Genomic DNA, 12,118 nt, shown 5'->3' with positions numbered 1-12,118 from the left:
TATTTTTCCTGGAAAGTTTCTGAGAGTCACATTTTAAAGAGAAGAAATTACAAAACTGAATTAGTGCATAAATCAGAGAAAATATTTATTTACAGACATGTAAAAATTATGTTACAACATTTTAAAGAAAACTGTAATGAACCATCAATCTGCTCTACATGGGCAAACCCTGAATGTATTAATTCTAACTTGCAGTGGCACCTATTAAAAATACGACTGCTTACAAGATTGTATATATCTACATATTTTAAGTACAATGATTTTTCAGAACTAAAAATGGATCTACAGAGAAAACTAATAAGAACCGCAACAACATGTAATACAAGAGTTTACAAAAGTAAAAATATTTTTTCTTGATCCAAACTTTAAAGCTTTTTAGTAAATATTTTCCATTCATGCAGCTGCACAGGTTTGAAACAAATATCTGAAATACACAGAGTATATAGGTCTGTGTAGAAAATGAATTGGTTTAATTCAGGACTGACCATAAGGGATTTTATAAGACTGTTGACTGTCCAAACCAACTGACAAGATCCTTTATGTTTCCTATTCTTCCATATCGCAAGGGATGAGCAATGTTAAAAAAACCCACAACTGACAAAAGCCATGTAAAACAAGTATAGGTAGTGATGGCAAACAACACTGAGCATACCACAATACATGAAAAGTAGGGAACTATCAAGCTCTGTTGAAGCTACCAGCATCCTCTGTAGTGATTGAAGCAAACACGCCATTAAGAAACCTTGCTAGTAATCGACTGCACAACACAACAAGCTTCTGGCTTGCAAACGAAGTAGTGCCTCATGGTGTCATCAGAGGTGTCTTTGTGTTCAAAATATTCAGGACTTAAACTGTGGTGTGAAACAGTGTCGACATTATGATGGTGCAATCATTTCTGTGAATATATAATCTAAGGGTAATGATTGGAAAGAATTTGTAAAAATCTAATAGAGTTCTTTCTGTGGTTATTAGCTCGTTTGGAATGGAGATGGTGAAGAGATGATACACCCAGCTATTTCTTTTACGTAGTTTATTAACACCAAGATCAGAACTGATGTCCTTGGATGACATTCTACATCTTTTAAATCAGCCAACATTTTAAATAATTGAAATGGGCAAAACACCTGATTAGCTGCTCAGGTTTGGAGTTCTTTTTTTTAACTGTCAGCCAAAGATGGGGATCTCAAAATGGCAATTTTTTTTTTGCATTTTTTACAGTTAAAAATTATCGTAACCTATACTAATAGATAGTGGAGAAATATTTCACCCTTTGATTTGACCTAACATTTCACTTACACAGAAGTAATATTTTTTGCTGCACTTTTCTGGGGTAGTCAGCCTTGGTGGTTTCTGAAGCTGCGATTCTTTATGCTCAGGCGTTAACTACTTATATTATTCTTTCCTTAATTAAGTAGCTAGGTACTACTCAGCACTTAGGTAAACCATGTAACTCCACAGACAATAGACAAGCTAAATATAAGATACAGAAACATAACTGAGAGTGCTATGTTACATAGTCTCCTAGTGAAGTAAATTCCCACTTGGTAATAGATAATTAAATTCAAATGTATGTTCTTCTTCCAAACGTTTGAAGAATATCAGTCCTTCTTTTATGACAGTCCCCATGCTGGAAACCTGACTCGAGACCTTGAGTTCCCACCTCCTCATACCCTCATTGTTTGAGGTGAACCTATTGTCTCAGAAACTGCTGTTTTTTATAGAAATCGAAAGTTTCATCTATTAAAGAATATATCTTTATTTTTCTCTTGCTTTCAGCCTGCAGAGAACGATTGAAATGGCAAGGCAAGGGTTCATCTTTGTGGTGCTGGATGATACCCAGTACCCCTGGCCACAGGTATCAGTGGATGTCAGGACTCTGTGTCTGCAAACTGGCACACGACTGGGTCTGAGCTCCATTTCACTGTGTAAGGTACTTCTTCAGTTAATGTCTCTCCCTCTTGGAAGGCCATAGCTATTAAATAATTTTCCCCCCTGCAACCACTTTAAAGACATGCCTCTTTCTGTAGCAGTATATCTCACTTCGGGATGTGGATAAATAAATAACTATTCCTTGTTTCATGTCGTCTCCAGTGCTAAGGAGGCCTAGCTTTGGGATGGTGAACAAGTTGGTATTTCCATTAGAGAAGGCGTTGTGCCTATATCATATATGCTTTGGTACCCTTAATATCTCAGTAACACAAGAGAAACAATGCATCCATTCTGTTTGAAATGAAATACAATTTATTAAGAAATTCTATACTGAGATTCCCCCTACAACATCTGTATTAATTAATTATTCCAGCTGCAGGCTTTTAGGAGGGCTTTAGAGGTTCAGGAGTGGAAAGACTACTGCCAGAAAATAAACCAAAAAGTAATCAGTAGGCTAACTTAGTTGTCAGATATTGTCAGTCTACAAGTTATTTACCTGGCTAGACAGGAGACTGACTGTCATGTAAACTTTCCATATGGTAGCAACAAACAGCCTTTAGAAACTTGCAGGAACAGCTGTAACAACTGTCTAGTGAATGGCATCACAGAGAGTGCTTATCTGAAGATAGGGGTATACAGGAGGATCCAATTTACATTTTATTTTTCTCTCTTATTTCAGTATTTTCACTTTTTAGTAGCTATCCCTATTAGTAAACATAATTATTTCCAATGACAAATGTAATAAATAAAATAATGGAAAATACCATACAATGTATTTAATTGTGATCTTGCTTGAATTAAGCTGTAAACAAAGAAGTGCAATATCACCTGACTTTAAGTATGGTAAAACAGTAAAACATGCTAATCATAAAAATAGCTTTTAGAAATATACATTTGTATACAGTGTTTCCCACATCTGTTAAATATGTCCTTCATATTATTATGATACAGTACATTGGCCTTTAAGACATCAAAATTAAAAAAATAATACCAATAATTAGCCAGAGAAAAACACATTTACAATCTAAACCATAAAAATCTGACAATTGTACAGCTTAGAACATATAAGAAATGGAATTTCTGATATTTGAACAATAATGTCCATTTTAATAAGTAAATTGAGTTTTCATATAAATTGAATCAAAGGTGTTGCTAGCCAGTAAGAAACTGCAGTTCACAATTTTCTGTGGGGTAGTCAGGATTTCTCTTCTCAGCCTTCAGGGGGTTCACACATGACATCTCATCACTTGATCTGTAGAAACTGAGAAATTAAATGTTCACTTTAGTATGCAGGCATAGAATTTCCTCCAGCAGAACCTCGAAAGGAAGCCAAGACAACTGGGGAAAAGAGGGAAGAGGACTATGTCTTGACTTTTTCATGAATCAATCAAATATCAGTATCTATCAGACTTTCCCACCTTAAACCTTTGAGGGCTAAAAGTTGTGTACCTGCAGCAGTGGACAGTCAGGACTGTGCAAGAGTCCTAAGACTGCATGGCCCAAAACAACTACAGTGAATCAAGCAAGAGCTGTTGAGGATGAAATATACTTCCCCTCAATAATGCTGTGTGAACAACTGCTGAATAATTTCTATTTTACCAGCAGAAAATACATCTCTTAGCTCCTTTGCAATGAAATGCTTTATTTGCCTAACAGCATCCAATCTAAATAAACTGTGTATAGGATTCTTTGCTTCAGTCCCATTGCACTATTTCTATACCTTACTCTGGACCATTTACACTGACTGTGTGCTTTCAACAATGCTTATAGCTACCAGATTGATGGATCTTTCCTCAGTGGCTTCCCTTTTGATGTTGCCTATTTTATTACTGTTCTTGTGTACATGCCATAGGCTTTAATTGCATATCCTTTGATTTCTTTCTTTTTTTTACCAGCCACAGTGTGAAACAGCAAAAATTCAATGTCAGCCAACACTTCTGAGGGTCATTCTTCCAGCAAAAGCTGGAGGCAGGTTGCATCTAAAAACCTGAGAGTCCTGCTATTCAATCCATTAATGCTACCAGCTTCAACTAGGCATTCAATGGTGCTGCAGGAGAGCACAAGATGTACCAGCTCCACCTACCCACAGAAGAACTGCCAACACTTTCCCAGTCACATCTGTTTGGAAAACTGACAGTAGAAAATGTTAACATAAGTAGATGGTTTCTTTTTTTAAGTGAAATTTTCAACCTAAGGTTTTTTTTTTTTTTTACTTTTGACAGGAAAAATATCTTTCAGCCAATTTCTTCACTTTTCACTTTTTTTTTTTTTTTTTGGTTGTATTATTTTCTAGAACTGAAACTGAAAACAGCTGACAAAACCTGGTGTCTTTCTGATCAAAACCTGAAAAATTTCCAGATGTTCTTTTCAGCTGATTTTTCACTCCGGTGAGTTTTAAGTCTGCCTTTTTCCCCCCAAAAAAGGGATGATTCCTGTTAAAATTTCCATTTATTGAAAAACTGGTTTTCCAATGAAAACAGTTCTATCAGAAACATCAGAGTCCCTGCTGGACTGGCCTCCTGCCCTTTGAAGCAGTCAGCCATCAGATTTCCCCCTTGTTGCAACGGGAACACCAGATTTCTGGCTGTACTCTTCACAGGTAACTAGGACTAAGGAGAAAAGCTCATGTACGAGATCCCAGAACTTTCTTCTTTCAGTTAAAATATCCTGAAACTATTATTCTCTACTTGCATAGAGAAAAATCTTCATCTCCCCTATTTTTAGCTCCTGATTTCTGGACAGACTTAACTGCATGAAAAAGATTTTTAAATTCTCCCCTTAAGTCTGAGAGAGGCCTAATGGTTGTTAAGTAGCTAATCATCTTACAAGACGTAAAAAAAAATCCCACTGTACATCCTATTAGCTCCAGAGAGAGTTCCTCTTTTCTAACCTTTTCTTCACTTATGCGTTGCTGTTCTACTATACCATTATAAAAAGCAATAATTATGCAAGTAAGAAGAGAGACAGATTTTCAAGTTATTTATTGAAGCTTTTTCCCTGCCATAAACCTTTCAAGCATTTACCTGTCACCAGCACTAAAAAGCTTCATTAGGTTACTATTATGAAGCATTACTGCTAACCATCTGGATCCGAGTCATCAATGCTGCTTTGCTGTCATTTAAAAACAATGATAAAAATTTACCAACCCCACCAGCCCAAAATCTTGTGTTCTTCCTTCAGTACATGGGCTTGTTATTTGTCTCTTAAGGCAAATAATTTTAAAGGCTGGGAAGAAACTTTAAAATCTGAAATAGTCAAGGTTTTATTTTCCATAGAATGACAGTAACCCAGGGCTATGACTGATCTAGTATAATGCAATACTAATTTTATTCTATTTCTTTGTGCTGAATACTGTGCAATTTATCAGCTGGCTTTATGGTAGTGCTGATGATATTAAAAAACCTCATGATGACTAATGTTTTTTTTAATCTTTTCATTTCTTTCCCGTTACATGTATAAAAATCATCCTGACACAACAAGGATGAACTGAATTACATTTAAGCAGCAATATGGCTTTCATTTGATGTAGTTCTAACAGAAAACCACTTTAGAAAGTGTGATTTGAACATAATGCATTTTAAGAATCGAATAACCCAACTGAGTATATAGCCTTGGCAGCCGTAGACAATATCAAAGAAACAGTATATACTGTCCTAATTGCCATCATAATCTCTGAAAAAAGCTGGAGATAGGTTATGGAATATTTATTGGTTCATTTTCCACCTGAAATTATTTCTGCTGTTTTTTTTTCCCTATCTTGGTGGCTTTTTGAGCATGAGCTATTGGAAACTTAGTCTTCTTAGGGATAACACTGTATTTCAGTCTTCCAGAAATGCTATTGCTACTGTTATTATAGTTCCAGTATGATCGTGCTAGCATTTTTACCAGACTCAAATTATACTAGATTCAATTAATTTTGACTTTACACTATTACAATGTATATAACATTGGAAAGCCAACATTAAATATTAAACACCTCACTAAATGAAAGTGCAGTTCTACTTAATGGGCCCCAAACTATAATCGCTAAAAATGATGGAGTAAGTCAGTTAAAATCCAGTAAAAATCTAGAGAGTTTTCCATCTTGTCTTTTATAGGTTTAATGGTTTTATCACTTACCTCCCCTCAAAGCCTAGAAAATGCCAGTCTTTACATCTGTAGATCTTTAAGAATGCTCTGCATGTAAAGAACTTTTTTGTTTGTTGGGGAGAGCTTGGCCATCAGATCTCCTGCCAGGAGACCATTTCCTCTAAGCTCCGTGCTTCATAGTCACCAAGCACGACACTATAGGAATGGTTTGCACTCTGTATTTCTCCTGAAAGCCTTTTATGAGAAGGCAAGCTCAACATAGGGTAAAGACCTTCAGACACCATTTGTTTAGAATGAGATGGGCCACCCCATCTCCGCAGCCTCCCTAAGCAGCTGGAAGCTGTAACAGAGACCATTGCTTCTGTGGCAGGGGGGGATGCTGCTGTCTTCTAAGAACAAGTTTTCTAAACTTGTTCAGGCGGACTTTATTTGTCTGTGGGAGGCGTGAGTTTCGATGTCTGCTAGCTGTATCCAAACAGAGCTCAGCTTATTCCCTGCTCTGATTTATTTGTTCTTCCTTATAGTTCTCAGAACTATAAGGAAGAACAAATGGAATTGTTCCTTGTTCCCCGTAAATACATAGTTTTCTTCTCACGGGGTTTATAGGAAAAGTGTGCAGGGCTTTCTTTACCATGCTCATCTTCCAGACCTAGATGTACAGGAATAAGACCTACTATCTGGGAGCGTAAGTTCAGCATATGTCCTTGGGAGGCAATATTAGGAATGCATATTGGCTAAATGACACAAAAGATGTACATGATTAATGTCTTCCCTTGTAGTTTGTAGAAATGTCCCACAGAATATGGACGTTATAGAATTTACTGTATGGGTTATCCCACAATAATTGTATGCAATAAGAGCATCCAACAAGTTTATGCAAGATGTATGTCTGACAAAATGCATCTGTTTTTAAGCAATTGGCTATACTGAATGGCTTTCATGAGAACATTAATCTTAGAAATTCCCAGAAAATGCAGCTAAACGGTGGATGGATAGATGATGGTGCCATACACACAAGAGCTTGAAACCCAAAGCTTCAAATATCCTTCCTCTTGCTCTCCTGCCTCTTTTCCCTTGCCAGTCAAACTGATTCTCAGGACTGGACTTCTGTATTTAACAGCTGTAAGGGAGGCATCTGAAGCTAATTCTGACCACTGCTTGGTTTCAGGTAAAATCTCATGTCTATCTCTGTTCAGGCTTCTGTTGAGTTGGAGACTTGATGCCTGACACCCTCCCATGCTTTTGCTGGTGTCTGACTAGGCTTTGGCAGTGGGTTATGTGACTGCCATACATCACTTCCCGCAAAACAGCTGCAAGCCCCATTAAAGTGCAGCTGCTGCTCTGTCCTTCCATTCACCACACTGGCCCTCATATTCGCTCTACCTCCAACTGCAGTCATAGCATGATTGCTTTGATTGCATCTGATGCTGACTCCTATACTGTTATCTGTACATCTGAGAATACTGAATTCAGGTCCACAGATGTCACTATTATGTACTTTAGGATGGCACGCTCTGTTTCATCTCTAATAATTTTTTCTGATTATGGAATGTACTTTCTGGACAGATAAGGAGGTGTAAGACTGAATCTGTTTGCAGAACAGACTTGAAAAAACCCAAACACTAAACTCTTGGCTAGCCATTATCGATCCAGATTATTTGCCTAAAATAAGAAAGATCAGGATGCATTACAGAAAGCAGTAGTGCAAATTGCCATTCTGTTTATTTGCTGTGTCTAACTCACAACAACATCCTTCTTTCTCTTAAGCAGGCAGCTCACACTGAGTGCAAACCCCAGTAATTTACCAATGGGGGCTTGCACCTCTAAGGGCTTTTACGCAGCATTCATCATCATGAGTGGAAATCCACCAGCAATGAACAGGGCTCACCAAGGAACCTTGAATTTATATTAGCTATCACATTGACTCCACATCTGTGTTCATTTGAAATACATCTTGTGCTTTGTCCCTTGATTTAAAGCATGAAATCTCTGATTAAGTAACACAGTTATATAGGTGATTTAGTATAATGACCCCATATGAAATGTAAACGCTCAGTTCCATAGGTGTTAGCAGGGGAATGGGAATATGTATGACGGGTTTTCTGCTGTCATTTGTAACGCTATGCAAAACATGACAGACAAAAATTACGGCACTAAAGAAAAACTTTTTATAATGAGCTAGTGATAGAGTATTTACTGCATATAGCAAATAGGAGAAATTATGCAGTTTGGTAAATATTAATAAAGAATAATTAAAGGAAGTTGCACCTTCTTTAAACCTCTCTTCAAATGATGAAACCTAATCATTATCTTTTGTACTCTGTCAATCATACTTTAATTGCTGAAAACACTACAGAATCGTTTTTCTGTTCAGTGAACAGTTTAATTGCTTTGAAGTGTTAGTACTTATGTAAGTACATGTGAGAACGGCTGTTTTACTTATCAGTGAAAACAAACTTCTATCTCCTTTGTATTAAAATGCTCTGTTTCACTTGCTTGTCCAATAAAAATCAGCGGGAAGAATGAGACAGCCCTATCAAACACCAATTTTTACCCTAGACCGACATCTATTTTTGAGAGTCCTGTGTAGGCAGATGTCTGATGAATACTGTTGGGTGTAGCAGTGGAGAAAGGACCTAATATTTGGAGAGTGCCAGTGAGGACATGCTCAGACGATGGTCAGGTGGGAGGCTGATGGAACAACTTTGGGATTAGAGGGAGGTATGAGGGCAGCAAGGAAGAGGAAGGAAAGAAGTGGATCTGTCCACCTCACTTTTACTCTGTGCATTTTCCTCCTACTTGACTGCTTTTTGCAGGAAAATCTTCCTCTACAAGATTCTTTATAGGAGTAGGAGAAGACTCAGGGACTAGTAGTGTAGTTTCTAGTGATGGTGGTAGGCATCTGAAGCTGGAGACATTGGACCTTCTGCAGAGTGTGGGGTGGGCTGCAGAATCTCCAAGCAGGAGAACATGGAAGAGGTGAGAAGGTGGTGCTTTTGCAGAACTTGCTGCCCTGAAGCCTTTACCCAGAATGTACTCACAAGGCTACCCTCCAGTAAAGCTGTGCTGCCATCATCAACATGGTATTTCATGTTCTCTCTTGCTTGATAAAGCCAAAGCAAATGCAGTAAGTCCTCGCTGATGCTGTCCACAGAGTTTTCTGAGGTTGTACCAGAGCCCCTTGAAAGCAACTCAACACCATCTTGGGATCCAGTGCCAAATATAGCAAAGGGGAAAAAGTCCTGATTTCCTTTAACCCTGAATATGAGTGGATATTCATAGTGGATTTCCAGAGGTATGACCCTCATGGGAGACCACTAGATGTTTTCTGCTTTTTGGGATTCGGCCTGTTCCATGAGAAGCAAGTCTAACTGAGTCCTAAGCTGGATCCATAGTAAGGATCATCTTTTATTATTCTGAATGATACAAAGGAGATGATTTTAGATTGCAGGGTGCTATCAGAAAGTTGTAGAATAAAATTCCTACTGAATTAACCTCTGCTTGATGTGAGGAGTAAGAATTCCTCAGTGTGAGGTGGTGGTCCAATTAGTATTAACGCTGAAGGCAACAGTTCCTGTCCTGCCAATGCCAAGGTGCAGGTTTGAACACAGAGCTTTATAATGTAAAAAGGAACAACTAAAACTTGTACCTTGAGGCCACTCACTATGTCTACACTTTAGGTAGTGTATTTTCAAAATATATGAAAGTAGAAGCTTATTTAGGAGAACTACCTTAAACTCACTACACAGAAAGCACCTGCTAAACTTTCCCAGTATTAGAAATTAGAGTTTAGATAGGCATCAAAAAACATAGTGCACCCATGCAGGAAAAAGAAATTGTACACGGTGATGATAATGAGATCAGGAATGTTCTATCTAATCAACAGGAGATTCTTCAGTTACTTGGAAACAGAAGTTTTACTCAACATAAAGACCAGGTGGAGTGAGGTAAAAAGCAAATTAACAGAGAAGGAATGGGGAGGAGAGCTTGCTGGAGGAAGCAGATGGAAGCATTTAGCATGAGATGACAGACATACCAGGAAAGCTCTGAGTAAACCATAGCAAGGAGGAGAGGGATGAGACTAACAATGATGCACAATGGATACTTACATGGTGACAACAGTTGACTGAATTAAGACAGTCAATTAGACATACAGGATGTACAGTTACCTGGGAAAGACTTTGTTTGGGAATGTGATCCAGACTGAAATGACAATAAAAGCTGGTCTTATTTTAAACAGATTTTGTGTGGTATTTTCCTGCATAGTGCTTATTTGAATGCAAAGTGCATAGTAGTGCATAATATTTTTGTTTTATGGGGATTTCAAGAGACATTCTTTTAAAAATAGAAATTACAAAGCAAAATGGTGGGCTTGGGGTTACACTGTGGTCTGCAAATGGTGCAGAATCACCTAATAGCTGAGAAGGGATTAGTGTAATCCTGCACAGAGGAAGCGGAGAAGAATCTAGCCTTTTCATTTTCTATTTATTGGGGCTGAAACACAACTTACTCATTTTGAAAGACTTTCTAAAACTGTAGTGTACTTTTAGAAATCAATAACAACAACAATTTAGAAACTTCAGATACACATATCAGCATAACAGGCTGGCTAAGTTGGCATTTGATTAACATCCAAATCTTCATTTCGGCAGACTGAGCTTGTTTTATTCCTCACTGATTGCTTTTTTGTTGAAATGGCAATTACAGTTCTATCACCTTCTAAATAACTTCCCTTTTCTGAGGTTGGTAAATGCCTATGTACAGATAAATTCAATCTGCCTTTCATGTTTTGGTATTAATCATGCAGAAAATCTTCTTAGTAACACATTTATATTTTCTCAAAAAACTGAGACCTTTTGGAATAATTGGGTCACTAACTGCAGTGGCTCTGCAATTTGTATTGAAAAAATAAAAACATTTAAAACTTATGTCTTTTTATATGGAAAAATAACAACCTTTTGGCTTTTCAGTGTTTACCCCTCTTTACTCGCATGAAGACTTTCAGCAGAAAAATGTTTCCTCTGAGGGTTTTTCATTCAGCATTCTTTAGGCTCAAGCATACTGATAAAGCCTGTGAAAGGAGTGTTTTCTAGGGGAACTAAAGCTATTTAGTTTCAAAGACTGACACACCAGGAAAAATGTGTGATGCATGGCAATTGCTCAATTTCAGTTAAATCTAAGAATTTAAGGATTAAACTGATAGGCACAAATCCATAGCCAAACACAGAGCCGATGGCTGACCTGAGTTGTTTTGGAGGATTTCAGTGTCCCAGTGAGAGCCTAGAAAACACCAGTGTCCTTTTCCCATTCTCTCATCACTTTCCCACTGTACCTCATATTGCTGCTTCGGTATCAATGCTGGGTCACTATTCTGATGCCTGTTCTCCCTGCACAGAACTGGGGAATGTTGTTTCCAAATAGTCATAGAATAGAATCATAGAATCTTTGGGTTAGAAGGGACCTTTAAAGCTCTTCTAACCCCTCACCAATCAACAGGGACATCTCCAACTACATCAGGTTTCTAAGAGCCCTGTCCAGCCTGACCTTCAATGTTGCCAGGGATGGGGCAGCTACCACCACTCAGGGCAACCTCTTCCAGTGTTTCACCATCCTCATTGTGAAAAATGTCTTCCTTCTGTCTAGTAAATTTGCCCTCTTTTAGTTTAAAACCATTACCCCTTGTTCTATCGCTACAGGCCCTAGTAAAAAGTCTGCCCCATCTTTCTTATAAGCCTCCTTTAAGTACTGGGAGGCTGCAATAAGGTCTCTCCAGAGCCTTCTCTTCTCCAGGCTGAACAACCCCAACTCTCTCAGCCTGTCTTCATAGGAGAGGTGTTCCACCCCTCTGATCATTTATGTGGCCCTCCTCTGGACCCACTCCAACAGGTCCATGTCTTTCCTGTGCTGAGGGCTCCAGAACTGGAGTCAGGACTCCAGGTGGGGTCTCACCAGAGCAGAGTGGAGGGGTAGAATCCCCTCCCTCGCCCTGCTGGCCATGCTTCTTTGGATGCAGCCCAAGATGTGGTTGGCCTTGAGGGCTGCAAGTGCACTTGCCAGCTCATGTCCAGCTTTTCGTCCACCAGTACCCCCAAGTCCTTCT

The 12,118-nt window shown here is 38.4% G+C and overlaps 1 protein-coding gene across 1 annotated transcript in view; it reads right to left on the bottom strand.

Moving 5' to 3' along the window:
- Positions 1-3,084: 3,084 nt before the first annotated feature.
- Positions 3,085-12,118, bottom strand: part of LOC104618099 (RNA-binding Raly-like protein) — a 38,082-nt gene continuing 29,048 nt past the window's right edge. Inside the window, exon 6 of the mRNA XM_010283612.1 lies at positions 3,085-3,190. Within this exon, the coding sequence (XP_010281914.1) occupies positions 3,173-3,190 (18 nt within the window). The 3' untranslated portion in view covers positions 3,085-3,172. The remainder of the gene's footprint in view (positions 3,191-12,118) is intronic.

This window comes from Phaethon lepturus, unplaced genomic scaffold (assembly GCF_000687285.1).
Source record: "Phaethon lepturus isolate BGI_N335 unplaced genomic scaffold, ASM68728v1 scaffold4883, whole genome shotgun sequence".
Taxonomy (NCBI): domain Eukaryota; kingdom Metazoa; phylum Chordata; class Aves; order Phaethontiformes; family Phaethontidae; genus Phaethon; species Phaethon lepturus.
Note: the sequence above shows the minus strand (reverse complement) of the source record. Positions and strands in the feature narration are given on the sequence as shown.